This window comes from Urocampus carinirostris, chromosome 19 (assembly GCF_059441175.1).
Source record: "Urocampus carinirostris isolate Australia breed hairy pipefish chromosome 19, RoL_Ucar_1.0, whole genome shotgun sequence".
NCBI lineage: Eukaryota > Metazoa > Chordata > Actinopteri > Syngnathiformes > Syngnathidae > Urocampus > Urocampus carinirostris.
The window spans coordinates 15,429,787-15,454,893 of NC_142367.1; the positions used below are offsets into that span (position 1 = coordinate 15,429,787).

Sequence of the window (25,107 nt, forward strand, 5' to 3'; positions counted from 1 at the left end):
AGAAGTAAATATTCAGCATAACAGAAAAAAAAATGTTCCCAAAAACATAAAAAAATATTTTTTTTTTGCGAAAAAAGAGAGGAAAAAAACTATTATCAAAACTGAAAAATAATTATTTAAAAAAACTGGAAAATGTATTACTCAGAAAAAAATCTGAAAAAATATTATTCTGAATTACAGAAAAATATTTGTTAAAATATACAAATCAATACGGTAATTACAAAACAATCTGAAAAATTATTCTAAAAACCTAAAAATAATCCGGCTCGAAGGACTAAATATTAAGTGTAAACTATAGGAGACACTTAAAATAAGGTGAGAAGACATGAATGGATTTTGAAGTTGCAAGGAGATCCGGGGGAAGTGCTTTCAAATAAGGCAATTCCATCCCTTCCTAAAACCCTTCTTCGAGCTTTTGATTCAATCTTCATGGTTACAAAAACAATAAGATGATTGGCTGATATTGATAATGATGCATTAGTCTCTACAACTAATAAAAGTGAGTCCAAATAAGGAACTGGCATCCCATGAAATCTCCTTTGTTCTCGTCCAATAGTTACGAACGTATCACCAAACTTTATTACGAAAAACTGAAAAAAATATTAATAAGTTGATGACTCCAACAGACTTTCTGCCATTATTATAACATAATAAGAAAACAATTCCCCAAAAAGTATAACAATTTAGAAAAAACATTAACAAATAAATAAAACAAACAAATACTACCTCAAAAAGCTGAGGTGTTTTTTTAGATATAAATAACGAGGGCAAAAAAATCTCATCTCATCTCATCTCATTAGCTGCACCGCTAATCCTCAGTAGGGTCGCGGGGGTGCTGGAGCCCATCCCAGCAATCATCGGGCAGTGGGCAGGGGACACCCTGAACTGGTTGCCAGCCAATCGCAGGGCACACAGGGACAGACAACTCGCTCGCTCATTCACACCTAGGGACAATTTGGACCGGCCAATCCACCTGAAATGCATGTCTTTGGAATGTGGGAGGAAACCGGAGTGCCCGGAAGAAACTCACGGAGAACATACAAACTCCGCTCAGGAAGTCTGGTAGCTGGATTTGAACCCATACAGGAGGTTCCCAAGACCTTAGAACTGTGCCGCACACGCGCTAACCACTGCGCCGCCGTGCTGCCCATGGCAAAAAAATAAATAAAATTGATTAAAAATAGAAAAAATATATGTAATTCAGGATAACAGCAAAGTATTCGGAATAACAGAGTATACATTTTCCGATAAACTTTAAGAACAGAAAAAAATATTTCAGAAAAAAAAAAACTTTTTTAGTTTTACTATAAAGGCAATTCTAGTGTCATGGAAATCGACGAGGAAAGCTCACAGAAAATTTCGAGTTTATTTATTCCAAAACGACACTGAACAAGTTTCTATTATTGTTCTTCAGTAACATCTCTATTGAAAAAAATGGAAACGTCGGATTTTCACACTCGAGAATCATGCGAGCATCTTGCAGTTCCATATGGCGGTGCACAGACTCTTGGCGTTGACTCATCAGACACGCTTGGCTTGAAAAAAAATACTATGAAATCAAAGCGTAAATTACCGGTTCAGATGGTATGACCATTTGTGAGATGAATAACAGATTTTTTTTTAAAATTGACACATATTTTGCCCAAAAGTCTATAACAATGTTATGGTGTGCCGACGCTCATTTATTCCAATTGACCTATTTCGAGAATTGATATTCAAATAGCTTCGAAGAAAAATCTGTATTAAGAACTGGGGAAATGCGCAAATCGGTTGGACAGAACAAAAGAATATATGACGATGGTAGGTTTAATACGCAAAAGTAAGCGAGATGACCGTATTTTACGGACTATAATCAGTCTTTTTTTTCGTAGACTGGCCGTGACATACTCTGAAGCGACTTATACATTAAGATTAAATGTTACTTGTCTCTTATAAAAAACTAGAAGTCATCTTCTCTAACTAAAGCTTAAAGTGGATTAAAACCTTGAGGTTGAAATAAAACTTTAGCCTTAAAGTGGAACTAAACTTGAGGTCGGACTGAAACTTGAGGTAGAACTTAACCTTGAGGGTGAACTAAACCTAAAGGGTGAACTAAATCTGAAATAGAACTAAACTTTGAGGTGGAACTAAACCTTGGAGTAAACATCAGTTAGAAATGAACTTTGAAGTAGAACTGAACCTTAAATGGGAACTAAAAACTTTGCAGCGGAACTAATCGTAAGGTAGAACTGAACCTTAAAGAAAAACCATACCCAAGGTAGAACTAAACCTTGAAAGTGAACTAAACCTGAACTAGAACTAAACTTTTAGGTGGAGCTAAACCTTGGAGTACAGCTAAACAACAGTTAGAAATCAATTAAGCCTCAAAGAGGAACTAAAAAACCTTGAAGTGGAACTAATCATCAGGTAGAACTGAACCTTGAGGAGGAACCATACCTGAGGTAGAATTGAACTTTGAGGGTGAACTAAACCTGAAATTAAACTGAACTTTGAGGTGAAACTAAACCTTGGAGTAGAGCTAACAATGAGTTACAAATGAACTATGAGGTACAACTAAGCCTTGAAGAGGAACTAAAAACCTTGAAGTGAAACTAATCGTAGAAGAGAGACTTGAGGAAGAACCATACTTGAGGTAGAACTTAACCTTGAGGGTGAACTAAATGTTAAAGATGAACTAAACCTGAACTAGAACTGAACTTTGAGGTGGAACTAAACCTTGGAGTAAAACTAATCATGAGTTAGAAGTGAACTTTGAGGTAGAACTTAGCCTTGAAGAGGAACTAAAAACTTTGCAGTGGAACTAATCGTGAGGTAGAACTGAACCTTGAGGAGGAACCATACCTGAGGTTGAACTAAACCTTGAAGGGTGAACTAAACCTGAAATATACCTGAACTTTGAGGTGGAACTAAACCTTGGAGTGGAGCTAAACATGCATTAGAAATGAACTTTGAAGTAAAACTAAGCCTTATAGAGGAACTTAAAAACCTCAAAGTGGCACTAATCGTGAGGTAGAACAAAAGCTTGAGGAGAACCCATACACGAGGTAGAACTGAACCTTGAGGGTGAACTAAACCTGAAATAGAACTGAACTTTGAGTTGGAACTAAACCTTGAAGTAGAGCTAAATGTGAGTTAGAAATCAACTACGAAGTAGAATAAGGCCTTAAACAGAAACTAAAAACATTGAAGTGGAACTAATCGTGAGGAGGAACCATACCTGAGGTACAACTAAACTTTGAGGTGGAACTAAACCTTGGAGTAGAGCTAACCCCGAGTTACAAATGAAATTTGAAGTAGAACTAAGCCTTGAAGTGAAACTAAAAACCTTGAGGAGGAACCATACCCGAGGTAGAATTGAACGTTGAGGGTGAACTAAACCTTCAAGATGAAATAAACCTTAACTACAACTAAACCTTGAGGTGTAACTAAACCTTGGAGTAGAGCTAACAATGAGTTACAAATGAACTATGAGGTAAAACTAAGTCTTGAAGAGAAACTAAAAACCTTGAAGTAGGACTAATCATAAGGTAGAACTGAACCTTGAGGAGGAACCATACCTGAGGTAGAACTGAACCTTAAGGTGAAACTAAACCTATGGTATGACAGAACCTTGAGGTAAAACTAAATCAATGATGTGTCTTAAGTCTTATTTATACACTTTTAACGCCACTTTCCGAAGAATATCCGATTCAAAACCAAGGATTAACGGTGACCGCGAAAAAATGAGAGCGTCCAGATGGAGTCGTCACAACCATACTGACCATCTTATGCTTGTGTCATTCTCGCGTCTGGCTAACCGGGTCAGTTTTATAAGCTTCATCAACGATTCATTCAACAATTTTACACGTTACGTCGCTTTCGTCACAGCCATCAACGATTTCGAGGCCGTTCATTCAATCACAGTTTTTCTTTTCATGAAAATACATGCGACGGGAGTAGGCTCTTACTAGCCTTTTGATTATTTTTCCTTCACCTTTGTGCCTTACTCTACATTTTTTAACACCTTGGGTTTTTTTCATGAACGCGTCAACGTTTTTTTCTTTATTCCCGGGAAAAAAATGTGTCAGTGGGTCAATTTCTGACCAGGAATATGTAGGTCATCACGTTTTCTGTTTCATTCACCGTCGTCACCGGGCATCGATTCAGACGAAATCGTAATTCGGGATGAATTTGGAATTGGTTGACGTCAGGCTGCGGAAATGGTAATTGACTCACCGGCCCCGAAACACGAATACGGTATCGGTGGCATTTCGCGAGTGGTACGGGACAAATACTGTTATCAAACCTCGGTATTCGACCATAAACCGTTCGGGATCTTAATCCGAACACGGAACCATTTGAGCTCGAAACATTTTTTTCCCATACGAATTCATGTTACATACTTTAATACAGGGGTGCTCAGTATGTAGATCGTGATCTACTGGTGGATCCCAGAAGTACTACTGGTGGAGCACGAGATACTGTTGTCAGTGCTTTGCATTTGTAGATACACACTGCTTTCTAGTTGTCAAATTCATCATGTTAGCATTACAGTGCTTGTTATTATTTATTCGCAACATCACGAGCATATCTGTCAACCTGTACGGTTTTGCCGTACAAAGTATGTTTATTATGTATTTTAAGACGTGTACGACGTACGAGAAAATCTGCACGGAAAAACGCAAATTGTCAATTATGGGTACCATCCGGTATACACCGACTATCACAAAACGGCAATCAATCAAGTCAAACGATTTTGCCGCGGAAGCCTCTATCTCTGTATCTTTTTTTTCGTTGCAAACGTAGCGAGCGGTTTGATGTAGTGAAAGGAAGTCCCTCTCTTTTTTTAGAGAACCGGCTTCTTTGGCTCAACTCATTAAAGAGAGCCGGCTCTTCAACGGCTCACTTGCTTTGATGCATTATATTACGAATTATTTTGTTTATAAAGAAGTTAAGAAATAAAGGAAGTATAAAATGAGAAAATGAAAAAAGACAGGTTTGTTGTTATCCCTTTAATCAGTATATTACCAACAAAAATTTAATGCAGAAAATGAATTCATAATTTGAATAAGAAAATGTATTATTCTACTTAATTATATTTGCATGTATTTTTTCCTTCTACCGTGAACGTCCAAGCTTCTTAATTTTCTAACCTTTTTTATAATAAACCTCATTCATGTCGAGCAACTCAGTATCTCACAACAAAATGTTAATTAACAATATATATGATATAACCAAACACATGTACGATATAACATGTTAAACTACATAAATGAACACGTTTGGGAAAAAAATATGGTGTAAGATTATTTTGTAAGGGAAAATACGACAGTTTGTAAGTGCATGGAGCCGTGGAGCTTGACAGGTATGCACTAGCCTTGAAAATAGAACTGACTTGACACTTTTTACCTCAGACCAGGGATCAGGAACTTTATTTATAAGCTAAATATTTTGATTTCTACACCATATATTGAGAGACCAAATTCAACAAAACCGCTAAATCCGCTCTCCAGCCAAAAGCTTATTCTTCTACACATTTTTTCACTCTGTGACATTTGATGATTAAACAAAATCTATGAAATGATAATAATGCCAGAAACTGTGTCCCAATGTCACAAAATTCTGCAAACGAATCCATCCCTACCGCTCACCCAATCATATCTCTGGATGTTTTGCTAGAGCTTTTGGGTATTTCAAAATATTTATTTGGTGTTTCACCATAAAGTGTCTTGTTGATGAACATATTTTTTAATGTGTTTCCCTATAAAGGATTCCTAAGCGATGTACAGCCAAAATGAGGTGTATTGGTTTATTAATTGTAAACTGTAGTTGCACTACAATAGACTTCACTCCTGCAAAATTTTTGTGCCACTTATCATCACTAGGGTCACGGGGAGGCTGCGGTAGCTGGACCCTGGACCACCCAGTCGTCTTGCCGCCCAAAATTCGGAGTGAAATCGGAAAAATTTGCATGGAATCATTTTCGTCTCAGAGCCATTGGTACTGTTAAAAAAGGAGCCATATATGGCTTGTGAGCCACAGGTTCCCGACCCTTGCCTTAGACAGTTTTATTATGGGTTACCACGCTTGATTTATTTAGGCTTGTATTGAGAAATATTGTCATCATTCAATTACATCAATTAGGAATTCATTTTTCAATGCAGACTGCTTCTGAATCTTCATTCGTTTTAGTTAGTTTTTTGTTGAATCAAAGAATTAAAATGGAATCTTCAAAGCTTTTTCGAAATAGATAGACTTTTTGTAGTTTCTGTGATGGGTGGATCATTTTGACCTGCTCATTTTTAAGTAGCACCTCTGCTTTAATATGTTCCTGGAATTTTCCAAAATAACCAAATCTACATTTAATCTTCTGAATGTAAATCCAAACAATTGTATGAATCTTGATTTGTGTGTGAGTTGTGTGTTTGTATGTGACTCATGGGGTCCGAAACTGCCGAACCGATTTCCGTGAAAATTTGCACGGTTGTATTTTAGGCCTCCGCAAGTGTCTTGAGCAAGGTTTCGTGTTATGGCACCCCCAATAAACACTAACAAAATCAATAAATATCTCTTTTCGTGTGGTCTGCTATCGTAGCGTTTCTATCGCCCTCTGGCGGCCAAGCTGGGTACTGTAGCTCCCAACTAAAGCTTACTCTAAGCAGTTGAGTCCAATCTTCTATCAGCAACACCGAACCAACCGATTTTAATTCATAAAAGGTGTACCTAAATGACCTGAAATCCCTAAAATATGAATAAAATGTGTAACTAAACAACAATAAATGTGTAATTGTGTAATTAATAAAGATTAAACACTATCTACTTAAAAGTAAAAACTGTACCGCGTGTTTTCCGACGAGTAATTTCTCTCTAAAATTATAGCCAAGATGGCCCCCTCAACCCGCTCGGCTGTGTTTGGGTGCGATTCGGTGCGATCTTGTTCGTTCCATGTCCGATTTATCATTCAGATCACACGGTTCACGGATCCCTTAACCATTAGGGTGGTAGGGGAACCGCTTCCTGTGGTGTTTCTTGGGCAAGTACAGCCTGGTGGCGCCCATCCCTCTCCAGACCGTTTTTTTAGGGATAGGGATATGCTGCCTTACATGAAACAGACAGTACTGGTTTCCACGGATACCAGTAGTAGGAGAAACCTCCTGATCTGACTTAGATATAGCACCTTCATCATCTGTGATAATGCTGATACTGACATAATAAAGGCTCTTCGTGCCGAATTTTTTTGTTCCTATATTCAAATTATTTATCAAATACTGAGTTACTGGTATCACTAACTGTATCCCCACATAGGACCGAGATACGTTTTTATTGTTGATATTTCTTTTTCTATTTGGTGTTTCTAGAGGTGCCAGTCCGATGGGTCTTGTCTTGACTGCAATCGTGGCGTTGGTGTACAAGATCGCGATACGATTCGAAGGGTAAGTTGGAAAACATAGAAACAGGGTTCGTACGGGTGCTTGTAATCCTTGAAAATGCTTGAATTTCAATGTTTTGCATTCAAGGGTTAAAAAGTGCTTGAATTTTGGGCGAAGTGCTTGTAAATACTCCAAATCGTTACCATGCTTCGCAACAAGTCTGCGATATTCGCGCCGCTCCCTAGTGGCTTTGTTATGCCATTGCATTTCTTATTCCATCGGTTTTAACGCCAGCAGGCATGAGTTTGTATGGCATTGTCTTAGGGGTCGCGCCCAAGAGAACAAGTGCATGGTACACCTAAACAGGGCACTATGAAATGCATATTGGTGCTAGGATTAAATATCAGTTATCAATATTTATAATGAGACATGCAAAAATATAATTTAGCGTTTCCCAGTGGTAAATGGTCATGGAAAAAACTTCCTGCAACTCTTAATGAAAGCAACTTACTATTACTATTTTATCCAGCAGGTATATGGGGAGAATTTTATTGAAAAGTCATTAAAAAGTGCTTGAATCTGGCCATGAAAAAACCCTGTAGAAAACACATGGTTCTGAAGGGCACTGCCGAGTATTCAGACACTCTATAGTAAAGGTTGAGGGTTAGGAAATGGGCCCTAAAAACAAATTATTTTAGATGATTACCATTTCAATCGATTTTTATATCTAAAAAAAAGTAAAATAAAATAAACCCAAAAGGAAAAAAACAGAATTAAAAATAAAACAATTATATACATGTCAATTAACGTTGCAAAAGACAAAAAATGTTCAACAAAATACTAGCTCTTTTACGTACATATGCATAGTAGACCAGCCGATTATTGACGCAAAGGTGAAGAAGGTGAGAGACTGTATAATCTATCAGAATGCACTATGCAATTCACTGCCGCGATCCGGTTTCAACTTCCGTTGCAAACAATTTTTGACTTATTTATTATTGTATGCCATGTGTATTATATGATATAAGTATATAAAGAGCTCAATGATTATACAAATAAACACGGTAGTTCTGTAGTCTGAATTTCATGTGCTTTATGTATGAAAAAAATATGATAAATGACTATTTTTTGAGGTTGTTAAAATGAAAATATGCTAGTCTTTACCTCTAGTTTTTAGCCCACACTGATAATAGTCATAGGAAACTGCTACATGACATACAAATGAGTTTAATTCATCATCATACTATTTATACTCACGGTGCCAGAAACATTGATTTGCATAGTGCATTCTGGTTGGTTGAACAAGCGATGTGAAACTTGTTTTGCTCAGGGGCCTCATGGTAGAAACAAAAATCCTGGCTGCTCTTTTTTTTTGCTGTAATTTCCACGTAAAATAAAGTTCATTCCTGCCTCTGTAATTCATTATCCCCAATCCCATAGTGCTGTGTCTGCAATCCATTATCCCCAATCCCCAAATTTCTGTGAGCGTAGACAGGCAGAAGTCACGTTTATGCCGTACTGGATTGCTTAAAGAGAAAGTCACAATTGTTCGTTATCGCCAGCCAACTATTGCTACGAGCCGAGGCCAACAAAGCGTTTTATTTTCCGGTTTGGCCCGCTAAAAAAAACACTCTTTTGACCTTGCCCATTATCCCCAGTTGACCATTGCTGAGAGCAGTTGACGAGAGAGAAATGTAAGTCCTGGGTAGCAGCATTCCGTTTTCCGTTCTTTCTGCCTAAAATGAACTGCATCTGCGCAGTCGCGATCCATTATCCCTGCTCCAGAATTCCTTTGAGCAAAGAGCAGCAGAGCGCATGGGTATTTTACAGATTTCTGCATATCGTGTTCTCCATTTATTGTTAAACGAGGGATAACAATGTTGTCATGGATACGAATAAAGCAAACATTCTTTTCACATCGAGATTCGATTTGGGCACCGCGGGATGAAAGACTTAAAACAGAAAAATAAATGAGAAAGCAGTCCTGCAGCTGATAGAGAGCATCTGGCTCATTGGTACAGTGCTTTTCCACTGATTTATTTATTATGTAAAGTTGTGCAGTCTCCTACAGTCCGGAGGGGGCCTGGAAGGCGACGTGAGTGGGAAACTCAATGGTAACGGGGTCAAACATACTGAATATCTTGAACTAGCACCCGTAGGCGGGCAATTCTATTAACAACGACGGCGGAATGACAAAATGTGACGACCTGCCCACTTGTAATGTTGCTGTCTTCACCTGATGACGAATTTGTAGGATTTCTGAGCGTTAAAATATACCTGAGGGGTGGGCAGACTATGGGAGGGACGATATTCTTTGGTCACAACTCTATTGTATCGCGATACTAGGGTGCCGATTCTATTTAGATCACGATCCGATATAATTGATCGCGATGTCTGAAATCATCCACACTTTGGATTAAAAAGTTCTGGGCGCCTTAGTTTTCATTGCTCTCGTCCCTTTTCGCAGAAGTGACTTCAAACGCAATGCGTTGTTAGCGGAAGTCCTCATGGATGCTAATGCCATAGTGTATGTAGCTAGCAATAATCTGTGGTCTGTGCAGTCCTTTGAGACTCCTTGTGATAAAGGGTTATACAAATAAACATGACATGACAATGATGTAACATTATGCTGAAAATGAATTAATAATTTAGATCTAGTATCTATAATTTAGTCTATTATTGTCATACGTGTGAATGGGTAAACGTGAAACATTGTAAAGCGCTTTGTGAGGTCTTCAGCGACTTGATTTATTTACCACTTACAATTTAAAAATTGCCAAAAATAAAATGGCGGTATATAACTGAATCGTTTTTTTCTTTTCTCACCCCTAGTGCAGACGCCTCGTGATGTAATTATTGGATTTTGCATCCTGCTTCAAGGCTGTCATAGGGTGATGTCACACAGTTTCCCTGGCAGGTTCAAGGGGTGCTGTTAACACCAGGCCACCTTTAATATTCCTGATAACTTCCCAAAAGACATTGATGTGACACCTGCCGGGTGACGTCTTCCAAATACACAATTAGCCCAGCAAACAAAATGTTCTATCACCGGATTTTCTGCACTATAAGGCATAATGACTAATAGGCGCAATAAATTGAGACTACAGTAAAAGCTCCAATGAGTACCGTAAATTCCGGACTATAGAGAGCAACTGATTATAAGCCGCACCCACCACATTTTAAGAGGTAAACCGATTTTGTACATACACAAGCCGCACCTGTATATAGGCCGCATGCCCACATTTAAACATGTAACACAAACACAAAATTAACCCAAACCCGACTTCCAAGTCCCGCGATTGAAACTAAATGTCCTTCATTGAAGTCCACAGTCCAAAAATCACAGCCGGCAAAATGAACGGAAAATGATACCGATACTTAAGGTTTGATGCAGACCTGCAGAGTCTGGGTCCCGTTGAAAGTAATCCAAGGAAAAAAGTGTATATTTCCAAAGGTAAGGGTGGGGAAAATATATCAGATGAACACATTTACTCAAGCAACTCCTTTTTCTTTAACCAACTTTTTACCCCCTCTTTTTTCCTTGTCTGTCCCTCACCTTTAGCGGTCCTCACTTAAACTCGGCACCCCGCGTTTGTTCCGCCCCTCATTTTTCGTTCACACATGCAAAACACATCAGAATAAGTGTCTAAAATAAATACAAATAAATAGATTACAAAAATATACAGTTGCAAATACATATTATACATGGGTTACACATATTTACAAAGAAAGACGGTACACCGAGAGAGTTTTCAAAGCTTTAATAATAATAATATAGCTTTGACAGGGCAGTTAATGGTAGCAACACTCGAGTGCCGCTGGCGGCCGTTAGAAAAATTACATAAATGGGCCGCATCACTGAATAAGCCGCAGGGTTGAAGGTTTGGGAAAAAAGTAGCGGCTTATAGTCCGGATTTTACGGTATTTGTCTACAACCATTGGGCTCTTTCCACACTTACGATACACATTCATGCAAAGATTGATCAGTCGATAATCGTATGCAGTGAGAATCGAACCCGGGTAGAGACGGCGAGAGCGCAGAGATTTTACCACAAGACCGCAAATGCTACAGATAACATACGTAAATCATTATCACTCTATTTTTACTCACGGTGCCAGGAACATTGATTTTCAGTCATTGGCGACAAGGTAGAATCGAAACTCTCATGGGGCGGACTTGTTGATTAAAGAGAGAGAGAAAGAGAGATGTGGGGTGGAGGAAAGAGAGAAAAGGAGGGTGAGCGTAAGAGAGAGACAGACAGAGGGAAATAGAGGAAAGATAGAGAGGAAGACAAGTAAAGAGAAAAAATGTAGAGAGCGGGGAGAGAGAGATAAGCAAGGCAGAGTAAAAACAGAGAAATAAAGAAAAATAGGCAATAAAGAGAGTGTGAAAGAGAGAAAGAGAAACATAGCAGAGAGAAAGGAAGAAATACAAAGAGAAAAAATACAGATGGAGAGGGAGAATGAGAAAGAAAGAGGGTGATAGAAAAAGAAAGAGACAAGAGAGAAAAAAGTAGGGAGAAGAGAGGAAACGAACCAAGGCAAAGAGATAACGAGGAAGAAATGGATAAGAAAGAGAAGAAAGAGATGGAGAGGAAGAGAGACAAAGAAAGAACAAAGTAGCGAGAGAGAAAAAGAGTGAAGCAAGGCAAGGAGAGAGGGAGAAAAACGAGTGACAGTGAGAGAGAGAGAGGAGAGTGAAAGAAAGCGAAAGAGAGAAACAGACAGAGGGAAAGAGAAGAAAGATAGAAGGGAAGACATGTAAAGAGAAAAAAGTAATGAGGATAGAGAGCAAGAGAAAGAGAGTAAAGAGATAGAGAGAAGTAAAAGAGAGCGAAAGAGAGAGTGAAAGAAACATGAGCAATAAAGAGAGAGTGAAAGACAGAGAAAGAGAAACAGAGCAGATAAAGAGATGGAAAGAAAGGAAGAAATACAGAAAAAATACGGATAGAAAGGGAGAATGAGAGAAAGAGAGAGATAGAAAAAAGAAAGAGACCAGATAGAAAAACGTAGAGATAAGAGAGGAAAAGCAGCTAGTCAAAGAGATAACAAGAAACGGAACGGAACGGAAAAGTGAAGAAAGAGACAAAAGAGATAGGAAGCGAGACAAAGAAAGAAAAAGTAGCGAGATAGAAGGAGTGAAGCAAGGCAAGGAGAGAGAAAGAGAAGCATGGCAAGGAGAGAGAAAAAAAATGAGTGACAGCGAGCGAGAGAAAGAGAGAGCGAAAGAGAGAAAGAGTCATAGAAATAAATAGAAAGAGAGACAGACAGACAGACATAAAGGGAAACATACAGAGAAACAAACAGCTACTCTTTGTGAGTGCTTCTGGCTTTGGCGCCATCCAGTGGACATATTTAAAACTGCAGCTCATTTTACACCTTTCCCTTAAGGGCCGGATTAGAACCCTTATTGGGCCTGATCTGGCCCGCGCGTTGCACGTTTTGACACCCCTGGGTTTAACAGTCCACTTCTTCACCTGTCCGTCAATAACCTCTCGGTTCGATAATTATACATACATAATAAAACTTGTATAGTGTTTTGTTGAAAGACTTTCTTTTTCCTTTCATCTGTGCTTATGGTGGCCTGGTGGTGAAGTATTGGCGCTCTCACTACCACCGCTCGGGTTTGATACCCGTTGCAAAGAGGCGCATTGTCCAATTTCCAGCCAAATAGGGGTTCTTATCGTCCGAATAATACGGTATATAGATTTCTTATTTTTGTCCAGCTTTTTGGGAATCGTGATTAGAGTGATAAAAAGTACTTTCTCTGCAATCGGCAGAAATCAATCGAGAACTTTAAGCCGCAGAGAATTCAATAAGCACAATCGGACAAGAAAACAAGACATTTCTTGGAAGCCGATTATACAAAAAAATCCTTTTGCCAATTTAGTTTCATTTTTTTGAATATTTTTCTCATTTTTCCATTTTTTTTCCTTTGAATTTTTTATTTAATTGATAAAAAAAAAGTTAAATTGACACAAGAAAAAAAAACATAATAGTAATAAAATAAGTTACTTTTTATTCGATTCTATTTTACAATTTTTTTTCCACATTTTTAAACTTCACTTTTTGCAGTATTTAGCAAAAAATGGAAAACAATTTTTAAAATTGATTATGCCCATTTTGTCACCTCATTTTACCATGTTTATTTTTAAATGTTTAAAATTTTTAAACATTTTAATGAGATGTTTTGAAGTAATTGATGCAAGAATATGTTAAAGAAAAAAAATAATAATACATATAATAATTAGAATAATAGTTATCTCATTTTAAGACTTTTTTATTTTACAAAGAGTTTTAACATGTTTAAATATGCAGAAGCAAAAGAAAACAAAAACATACCAAAATGCACAATGCAAAATTATGTTTTCATCATTTTTTCATATTGTTTGACATTTAATTTTTTTTTTTGCTGTAATTTGACAAAAGTATTAAAAAGAAAAATAAATAATAATTATGATATAGTTATCTCCTATTCAGTATTTTCCACTTTACAACTATTTTAACACTTTAAACTAATTGACCCTAGAAAATGTAAATGTGCAAAAGCTAAAAATATAAATTAAAAAACCTAGCAGAATGCACTATGCAAAATTATTTTTTCATCATTTTTTCCATATCTTTTGACATTTAATTTTTTTTATTTTTGCAGTAATTTGTCAAAAAACATAATAATGAAAGTAATGAGTTTATCCATTTTACAACTATTTTAACATTTTAAACTAATTGACCCTAAAAAATGTAAATGTTCAAAATCTAAAAAACAAATAAAAAACCTACCAGAATGCACTTTACTTTTTCATCATTTTTCCATATTGTTTAACATTTAAAAATATTTATTTTTGCAGAAATTTGTAATGTGTAAAAGAAAAAAGAATAATGAATACAAAATAATAATAATTATGATATCTTAGTATTTTCTTCCATTTTACAAATATTTTAACATTTAAACTAATTGACCCTAGAAAGTTTAAATGTGTAAAAGCTAAAAAAAAAATAAAAAACCTACCAGAATGCACCATGCGAAAGTATTTTTTCATCATTTTTCCAAATTGTTTGACATTTTAAAATAAATGTATTTTCGCAGTAATTTGACAAAAAATATGTAAACATAATCATGAATATAATGATATTAATAATAATAATAATGATAGTTTTCTCCTTTTAAGTATTTTTTTCCATTTTACAACTATTTTACAACTATTTTAACATTTTAAACTTATTGACCCTAAAAAAGGTAAATGTGAAAAAGCTAAAAAATGAATAGAAGTAGCTCATTATTTTTTTTCTTATTTTTCTACGTTATTTTATATTTTTAATGAATCTGGACTTTTTGCAGTAATTGATGAAAAATATTCAAAATCAAAAATAATATTATACAATAATATTTTTTTTCTTATTTTACTGTGTTTTTCCCATTGTTTTAAAAGTGAAATTTTTGAAGAAAAAAAAAAGAAAAATTATATTGAATATATATGTAAAATCAAAAATAATTACTTTCATTAATCAATAAAATTAAAAGACATAATTTTATTTTCTTAAATCGGAAATATAGATTTTTAATCGCTAATTTATGTGGATTATGAAACTCGGGGAGAGTATTTTCAGATGTCCTAACTTTAAAAATGGCAAAGAATGTAAAAAAGGATTTGTTCATGATTTTTTTTCTTTTTTGTTCCTGATACCGGTCCCGGAAACCTTCAGATTTGATTGTCCCGCGATTGTGTTTTCTCTGCGCCTATTTGCAGACCTTTCACCGAGCGCATCTACGAGGAGAAGACGCGCCAGCGGGAATAATGGCGTACCGATTCCGTTTCCATCCCGAGGACGGCAACGCGCCCTATTTGACGTTGTGTATTTGTACCAATTGGATCATAACCTTGCCCCTCCCTAGCTTTCCGACCTCCTTCACATTGCCACGCCATCCCGCACCCTAAGATCATCCTTCTCCCTCTATCTCACTATACCCGCTGCCTGTCTCAGATCCATGGGGATGAGAGCTTTCAGCCGCTCTGCCCCTCAGCTCTGGAACTCATTGCCCGCTTGACCTAAGGAATTATACCACCCTGTCCACAATCAAATCCAGACTCAAAACTATGATCTTTTTTATTTTAATTAAAAAATGTTTCCCTGCAAGGGAGTGAACCAGCGAAAAGTATGGAGGGGTTTCTGAATTTCTCCTCGTAAGTGTCAGTTTTTCGAACTTCGACAGGACTCACATTTTCAATCAAAGCATTCATTGTTCGCTAAGAGACTTTCAGTCATGGAAATTTGTCAATATCATCCTCTTAAGACGCGCAGAGTTCATGAGTGTTGCTAGCAAAGAGAAACGATGAGCAATAGAAGAAAAAAATCTCGGTTTGCGGTCCGTAGCGCCCCTCTTGACGGGTCACGTCGAACTTTTGGGGGCGATCCTAAAAAAAAAAAAAAAATGACGGCAAGCCGAGTGAAAGAGAGAGCCGGTGTCCTCAGCGATCGGCGCTCGGTAGAAGGTCGCGGCGTCTACTCGGTCGTCACAACACGACCTGCGAGAAGCTCCCGTCTCGTTTCCTTCTTAAGACGCAATCGGCTAATTGAGTTGGAGGTCTCCATAATGGCTCGAACATTTTGTTCTCCTGACCGTTATCTAAGAACGTCATGTCTTGGATGCTCCCTTTTGGACTTAAGTCATACGAGCACAGTGCCTCTGAAGAGTATAGAATCTTACTTTTACCCTCGGTGTTCCGACCACAGAGCCAGTACGCTGGAAGAGGGGACTGATTTCACGCGCATGCTTGTTTTTTCTTCCATTCTCTGATGAAAATGGTGAAAGTAAGAATGGACTTTCAAATGCAGTCCAAATTCCAACCCAGTCCAGTCATGTTTATCTGTATAGCCGTTAATCACAAGAAGTCTCAAAGGGCTGTCCAGAAAATACACAGGCAAACTCAATTAATGTGTGTGAATATTGGTTACAAAACAAGGTGCAAGCAGAGTCCTTTTGTAAAAATGTCACTAAATACTGCAAACCAGAAGATTACAGATGCATTTACCTTCATCTGTCTGACATGGTCACAGTTATAACCTTGGGAATTGAGTAGTCCCAAACTCCGAAAAAGGGAAAAGTTCATTCGAGCGCGTCCAAGAACTTCACATACATGCGCACGCGACCAACAGTGTTATACAGAGGCTGCAATGAAAATTTCAGCCAGAAGATCAGGAAGCCTAATTTTTTGAAGTTATGGAACCACCTTTAAATTGTAAGGCTCATAGGCCAGGGACCCTTTTTGAACCAAATAGCCATAAAAGGAAAAATACTTGGAATTTTTGGGAGATATTACACCATATTTAAGGACAAAATCCAATAAAAGCGCCGAACCTGCTCCCCAAGCAAAAACTAATTCTTCAGCACATTTATTTCACTGTGTGATGTTTGATGATTTGATAAAATGTATGAAATAATAATAATGCCCGTGTCCCATCTCAATATAAATATACAACTTCAAATTTGTCTTCATTTTTGTCCCAAATAATGGTTTCAAAACAAGGTGCAAGCAAAGTTCTTTTGTAAAAATGTCACAAAATACTACAAATGAGGATAGCGACGTCTTTACCTTCAGTGCAGACAGCGCTGGGCAAGGAGGAGGAGTGAGCGAGTCCTGTGTATAGCTCAATCGGATTGCTCTTGGTCAGGCATGTCCAAAGTCTGGCCAGGGGGCCAGTTATGGCCTCATTCTTAGGTCTCTTGCCAACTCCAAAAGATTTTCTGCCAGAGTCGCCCTGTATTTGGCTGCATCCATCTTCCCATAAACTCTTAAGACCTTCCCAGTTCCTGCTGACGAAAAGCAACCGCAGATCATGATGCTGCCACCACCATGTTTAACAGTGGGGATAATGACTTTAGGGTGATTTTCAATGTTACTCTAACATCAAACGTAACGCTTTGTATTCACCCCCAAAAATGTAGTTTTTGTCTCATCCGACCTGAGCATCTTGTTCCACGTGTTATTTGTATCTCCCATGTGGTTTCTTGATTATGCCAAACGTGCTGTTTTATGGTATTCTTTCAGAAAGGGCTTTTTTTCTTGCTACTCTTCCAGAAAGAGCAGGTTTATGCAGAGCATGGCGAGTAGTTTCCCTATACACAGATTGTCCCACCTCATCTGTGTTTGCCTGCAGGTCATGCAATCTGATCATGGACCTCTTTGTCGCTTCTCTGATTAGTTTTGTCCTCGTTTGGGTCGACATCGGATCAATCAGAAGTCACTTGGCTGAGCTGAGAGAACAGAGGGCTATTATTTTTGCAACACCTACTTCTCTTCTTCGTTGTAAATATGATATAACAATTTGGTTCCACTTCACGATTTTGTCTGACACATTGTTGATTCTTCGAAAATATTTTCAGTTTTTTGGCCTATCAGTTTCAAAGCCTGACAAATGGCAATATAATAATAAAATCTTGGAGCGAGTTGCAATACTTTAGGAACCTATTTGTTCTTTGACTGTAACCTGATCCCAGTTTCTTTCATTTTGTATTTTAAAGAAATTATATTCATAAAATGGATCAAGAAAGGATGAGTGCAGACTTCTGATGCTTATCTTTGTGTTTAAAATGTTTGTTTTGTCGTTTTTCCTCATGACATGTGCGTCATAGCAATCTTCCAGAGGCTAACGCTGCATTCAAGGATGCTGGGAATCAGGCAACCGATCGGACAGATACCAAATTTCAAGAGAAAACTTTATTTCTCGTGGGAGCAGTACCGTCAGTTACGAATGACGGGGTTGAGAGAATGACCTATTCATGGGAGTCGGCCATCTTTCTTGTTAAAACTGTATGTATTTGTGTGTTTTTTTGTCTGTTTCTCCACCTTTAGCCATCTGGGTTGTTAACATTGACTTCAAATTCTGAGGTCGCAGCAGGGATATAATAAATTCGCAATTCCTACATTCCACAAATGTGAAATAATGGTAAGGAACATAGGAATTGTGAATTCGGTGTATCGACATGAAACAGTAATGCCGCCTAGTGGCAGTATTTTCAAGTATTCAAAACTGTAAAAAAATTAAAAAGTAATAATAATTAAAAATAACTGCATACATGAATAATAACTAGGCAATAATAAATGGTCCAACATGAAACAGTACTGCCGTCTAGTGGCAGTGTTTTTTTTTTAAACAAAACTAAAACAAAAAAAAAGAATTAAAAATAACTGCATGAATGAATAATAACCAGGCAATAATAAATAGTTCAACATGGAAACACTTATGTCATATGGTGCGTTTCATGAACGTAGGAATTGTGAATTTATTGTTTTTTGTCCTTTGGGGGTCAGAATTCCCAATCGTAAGATTTCCTATTTTTCTTCTTTTTTTTCATCTTGGTTTTTACATTCAAAACAATTTTTTTGAGGCCAGAGCAAGGGTCTAAGAAAGAAAACTCAAAATGCCTACGTTCCTCAAATTCAGCATTGTTTTCTTTATATCTGTAGTGTTTATTTGGTATTTATATGCCCAATAGTCCAGGTTTGAGGTTTATTTGAACCCTTTAAACACGGAAAATACGGGAGTGTTCTGACTTCCTACGTTCCTCAAACACATCATCGTTGATATTTGTAGTTCTCATGTGTGTTTGTGGTTGGATTCCGACTTCCTACGGTCCTCAAATGCATCATTATTGTAATTTTGTTATTTTATTTTTATTTTTTAATTGTTAGTTCAAATGTCCATTCAATCACTTAGACTGGCGTCATTCAGAATTCCCAAGTTCATTGAATGCAGCATTATTTTATAGTTGTAGTTTTTAATTTTAATTTTATTTATTTGTTTATATTACTTGTCAAGTCAGCCACGTTTGTTCATTTCAACCTCAAACCTTTTGAGGTTGTAACAGGGAACCTATGGGAGTGTTTTGACTTCCTACGTTCCTCAAACACATCATTGTTGATATTTGTAGTTGGTTTTTAAATTATATGTTCAGTCAACCCTGTTTAATGTTCATTTTCACCTCAACGCTCTGAAGTTGGAAGGGAAAACCTGGGATTGTTCGGATGTCCCACGTCCCTTGAATGTAGCATTATTGTTTACATTTTAATGTAATGCTCAATCAACCCTGTTTAATGTTAATTTTCACCTCAAACGCTGCGAAGTTGGAAAAGGGAAACATAGGAGCATTTAATTGTCCCACGTCCCTTGAACGCAGCATCATTGTGTTGTTCGTGGATTGTTACATCCACGACAATCCACTTTAGTTTACGTTCTGAAAGTCGCTCCTGGACAGTGCGATCGCTGTTATTACGATGTCCTATCTTTCTTGAATGCAGCGTTACACAGCTACTTGATTTCTTTCCATTTGTCATTCGATTATTGCCACTGTCAGCTTCTACGCTTGCAATCTAAAATATTTGTTGTTTACATTCCAATTTATCTCGTTGAGGTCGGAACTGCAAAGTAAGCGATCGTTCCGACCTCCCGCATTCCTCGAATGCAGCATGACTACAATGTGTTTGTTTCTTGGCTGCTTCAGTTTTTTTTCCTATGTCGCATTGATTTCGAACCTCGTGTTTGTTTGATGCTCCGAAATTCGGCGTTTAAAGGTTCAGTACGGAAAATAACAAGTTTTCTGTGCACAAACGATTACAAAAATAGCTGATGTAACAAAAAAAAAAAAAAACTGTATCGTGAAACTCCGATCCCAAAAAATAAAATTATCTCGCTATCAGGACTGATTTTTTTTTTCTTTCAAGATACGACTAAAGCAAAAAAATGAAGAGTTAAACAGGATTTGTGTTGTTAAAGGAATATAATAATTGACCAGATTAAAGCTAATTAAAGGTACAGTGTGTAATATTTGACCACTATATTTGTATGGTCTCATGTAACCAAAAGCGAATGCTAAAAAGCACAACCACGGGGACACGACAGGACAAAAAGACAATATTATTTTCCCACACTTTTTTGGCCTATCTTTTTGTGAAAAGAGGAATAAGGAATAAAAAGAAGAGAAAGAAAAGGGGGAAAGAGAGAAAATATGGGGGGGGCAACCTGAAAGGAAAATAGTGGAAAAAGTAAAACAAAAAAGGGAAATAAAGGAAGAAGAAATGAGGAAAGGTTAAAAAAAGAGAGAATGTGAGATAAAAGAAAAATGGACAAAAAGAAAGTGGAAAAGGGAAGAAAGAGAGGAAAAAGAAAAGGGAGAAAGAGAGAAAATATGGGGGGGGGCAACCTGAAAGGAAAATAGTGGAAAAAGTAAAACAAAAAAGGGAAGTAAAGGAAGAATAAATAAGGAAAGGTTAAAAAATAGAGAATGTGAGAAAAAAGAAAAATGGACAAAAAGAAAATGGAAAAGGGAAGAAAGAGGGGAAAAAGAAAAGAAATAAAAATAAGTAAAAATGAAAAAGAAAAACAAGGAAAAATAACAAAAATAATACTTAAAATTAGCAAAAATTATATTAAAGCGGAACACTTTTTTTCCCTCTATGTTGTATTTTTTCTCTTTTAAAGGAAATAATTAAATTGAAAAATAAGAAAAATAAACACCGGTTTCAAGAGCAACCTGGGCCAATCATGTCAGCTCCCTCTAGGGAGGATCATCTTATGTCAAATAAATGCTAATTTCATGACTGCTCAAAAAATATCCATAATTGCATTATAGTTCATATATTTTTGTTTATCATTTAAATTAATAATAATAATAATTATGTTTTTTAGCAACAGGAGGTGCTAAATAATAAACACTGTCCCTTTAAAGAAATGTAAAGGATTAGGTACAGTACTGCTTAACATTGTGGTTTAAGCGCCCCTCTTTGGCTATTCTAATAACTGCAGCCATAGTTGCACAAAATTATTGGGACACAAGACGACATGTTTAAAGGGACAGTGTGTATTATCTAGCGCCTCCCAGTTGTTAAAATAAGTTTAATCATTAAAAAAACTATTGTTTTGGATGAAACTACAAACTATCATATAATATTTTTACAGCAATAATATAACACAAAATTACTACTACAGAAATTTTACTCCAGAATTATTACAGCAGAACTACTAGAAAAATACAAGTGCAGTAGAACTAAAAAAATACTACATATACTACAAGAAATATCAAATGGAAATACTATACAAATTCTACAGAGGTACTACTAGGAAAATACTAATGCAGAAATACATAAAGAAATACTAGAAAAATAAAATTACAGCATTAATACAAAAATACTCAGAAATACTAAAAAATATAATACAGTAATAATACAAACACAACACAGTAATACTACAGGAATACTACAAACATACAGAAGTCCAATGGAAATATTACAAAAATACTACTTCAGAAAGACTACAAAAATACTACAGAAAAACACAATACAGTAATATTAAAAAAAATACTACAGAAATACTACCGTTGAAATACTACCACAAAAGTGTACACAAAAACTACACAAATAAAACTACAGTAATATTACAAAATACTGTAGAGATACTAGAAAAATTCGACTGCAGACATTCAACATAATACTAGAAAAATAAAACTACATCATTACTGCAAGATACTGCTGAGATACTAGAAAAATCCGACTGCAAAATACATCATAATACTACAAAAATAAAACAACAGTAATAATATAAAAATACTGCAGAGATACTAGAAAAATGCGACTGCAGGGATACAACATAATACCGGTACTACAAAAATTAAACGACAGTAATGCTACAAAAATACTGCAGCGATACTAGAAAAATACTACAAAATACAATACAGTTCTACTGCAGAAACACTACAAAAATACTACAGAATTACTACCCAAGAAATACTACCACAAAAATATGCAGAGATACTACAAAAATATAACTCCAGTAATACTACAAAAATACTACAGAGACACTAGCAAATCTGACTGCAGGAATACAACATAACAATACAAAAATAAGACCACAGGAATACTACAAAAATACCTCATAAATGCTACAAAATACAATACGATAATACTGCAGAAACACTTGCAGAAATACTACAGAAATACTAAAAGATACAATGCAGTTATACTACAAAAATACTGCAGAGATATTAGAAAAATCTGACTACAGAGATACAACATAACACTACAAAAATAAAACTACAGACCTCCTACAAAATACTATAGAAATACTACAAAAAAACAATACAGTAATATTAAAAGATACTGCAGAAATACTACCAAAGAAATACTACCACAAAAATATGCACAAATACTACAAAAATAAAACTACAGTGATACTACAAAAATACTACAGAGACACTAGAAAAATCTGACTGCAGGAGTACAACGTAACAATACAAAATAAAACTACAGTAATACTACAAAATGCCTCATAAATACTACAAAATACAACACAGCAATACAGTAAAAACACTACAAAAATACTAAAAAAAATACTAAAAAAATACGATGCAGTAATAATACAAAAATACTGCAGATACTCGAAAAATCTGATTGCACTTCAAAAATAAAACTAAAGTAATACGTCAAAAATACCTCATAAATACTACAAAAAAACAATACAGTAATATTACAAAAATACCACAGATATATACACAAATACTACAAAAATAAAACTACAGTATTACTACAAAAATACTACATAAATACTACAAAATACAACACAGTAAAAACACTACAAAAATACTAAAAAATACAATGCAGCAATACTACAAAATACTGCAGATACTCGAAAAATCTGACTGCAGAGATACAACATAACACTACAAAAATAAAACTACAGACCTCCTCCAAAATACTACAGAAATACTACAATAAACAATACAGTAATATGAAAAACTACTACAGAAATACTACCAAAGAAATACTATCACAGAAATATGCACAAATACTACAAAAATAAAACTACAGTTATACTACAAAATACCTCATAAGTTCTACAAAATACAATACAGTCATATTACAAGAATACCACAGAAATACTACCACAGATATATACACAAATACTACAAAAATAAAACTACAGCTCTCCTACAAAAATACTACATAAATACTCCAAAATACAATACAATAATACCACAGTAATACTACAAATCAAAATCTCAAATTTCGTGCTTAAATCAAGGACTTCATCTTGCTTTCAAAACCAATTCAAAGCAACAAATTGATTCAAAAACAAATCTAAAGAAACATAACAATTTGATGGAATCGGTCACTCGGATGGGGCCCCTCGGCCACATATTTCAACCCCAGGGGGCCCCTGACTCCAAACGGCTGACCACAGATCTCCGATCGGGTGGGCCGATAGCGAGCGCGGACTCAGGATGGGATTTTTATGGCTGCACTTATGACTTCTGATGACGTCGCAGAACACAAAAGAATCTTTCAGACCCCATCAAAAAAACAGGAGCGAAACGGCTTCTCTTATCTGCGCTCGCTAGGGTTTCCAAATCAATGTTTTCTTTCTTTTTTTATGCCTGGTTCTAGAACAGGCGGCCCGCGGAGCTTGGTCAGGCCCGCTAAGGGGTTGAATCCGGCCCGCGAGGCAACGCTCGGAGAAGCGCAAGAGAAAAGCGAGCTGCAGGTTGAAATATGTCCAGTTGATGTTGCCGAAGCCAGGTGCCTCTCACAAAGACGCTGTAGTTGTATTCATTTCTCTCTCTCTCTCTCTTTCACCCTCTCTGTCTCTCTTTTTCTCTTTCTTTGTTTCTCTCTTACTCTTTCTCTTTCTGTGTCTTTTTACCTTCTTTTGCTCTCTCTTCCTTTTTTTCCTTTTCTCTCTTGCTTTCCTCTTCTCTCTTACTATACTTCTCTCTTTCTCTCCTTTTTGGATTTCTTTCTTTCTCTTTTCTTTCCCCCTCTCTCACGCACGTAAAATCCCTCCACCAATTCTCCCCTCGGCCTCCTCCCGTCCTGTCCCCTATTTCTCAATTATTTTCTGACCTGCCCCACCTCGGAAGAAGAAATCCTCTCTTTCTACCCAGCCCAATAAGTCTGTCTACCCATTCGGGTTAATTATTTTTTTCAGTTTCTTGAGGGTCAGCTCTACTTCGTATCCATACTTAATACTTTAAATGTTCAATGTAAACAAAACACTGCCAATGAGAGCGCCACTGCTCCCTATTGTAGTGGAGGTGCAATTACACTTGATTTATCCAGAAACTCATTTGGGCATTGTTTACACCTACGAAAAAGAGAAAATATTTAATTTTAACATTTTAAAGACACCTCAAACTATGCACCCCACTTGAGAAAATGGTGTCCGTAACTTAAAAAACATTCTACTCTCTGACGCCATCTTCTGGCTGTAATCATGATTGCAACCTCTGTCAAGCTGCCTGTCTGCCACGTGCGCGTACATGCATATCTCAAATAAACTCTTCTTATTTCATTTTCTGGGGGTTTCAGTTAGCATTTGGACTGTATTTGAAACAGTCCTTTTCTCACTTTCACCATTTTCATTAAAGAATAAAAGAAAACAAGCAGCATCACTGCTCCCTATTGTAGTGCAGGTGCAATTACACTTGATTCTCTCGAATCTATGATTTGAGAACCATTAGTCCAGCCTAATTCGCAGAGTGCTGGAAACACCGATGATAAAAGTAAGATAAAAGCATATAAAGGCTCTTTGAACTCAGTTGGGCATCTTTAACACCTACGAAAAAGAGAAAATATTTATTTAAACATTGTTAAGGACACTTCAAACTACGCACCCCGCTTTAGGAAATAGTGTCCGTAACTTGAAAAAAAATTCTACTTTCTGACGCCATCTTCTGGCTGAAGTCATTATTGCAGCCTCTGTCAAGCTG

At 36.4% G+C, this 25,107-nt stretch overlaps 1 protein-coding gene across 3 annotated transcripts in view; it reads left to right on the forward strand.

The window, feature by feature from the left end:
* The window catches only part of pemt (phosphatidylethanolamine N-methyltransferase), a 62,405-nt gene extending 37,691 nt beyond the window's left edge, over positions 1–24,714 (forward strand). Inside the window, exons 6-7 of one of the 3 annotated variants that reach the window (XM_088323408.1) lie at positions 7,338–7,412; positions 23,786–24,714. In XM_088323408.1, coding sequence (XP_088179534.1) covers positions 7,338–7,412; positions 23,786–24,173 — 463 coding nt within the window. In that variant the 3' untranslated portion in view covers positions 24,174–24,714. Of the gene's footprint in view, positions 1–7,337; positions 7,413–15,097; positions 17,484–17,507; positions 18,190–23,785 lie in introns of those variants that run through there. The other 2 variants (XM_088323409.1, XM_088323410.1) reach the window with 2 other exon arrangements.
* Positions 24,715–25,107: the final 393 nt, after the last annotated feature.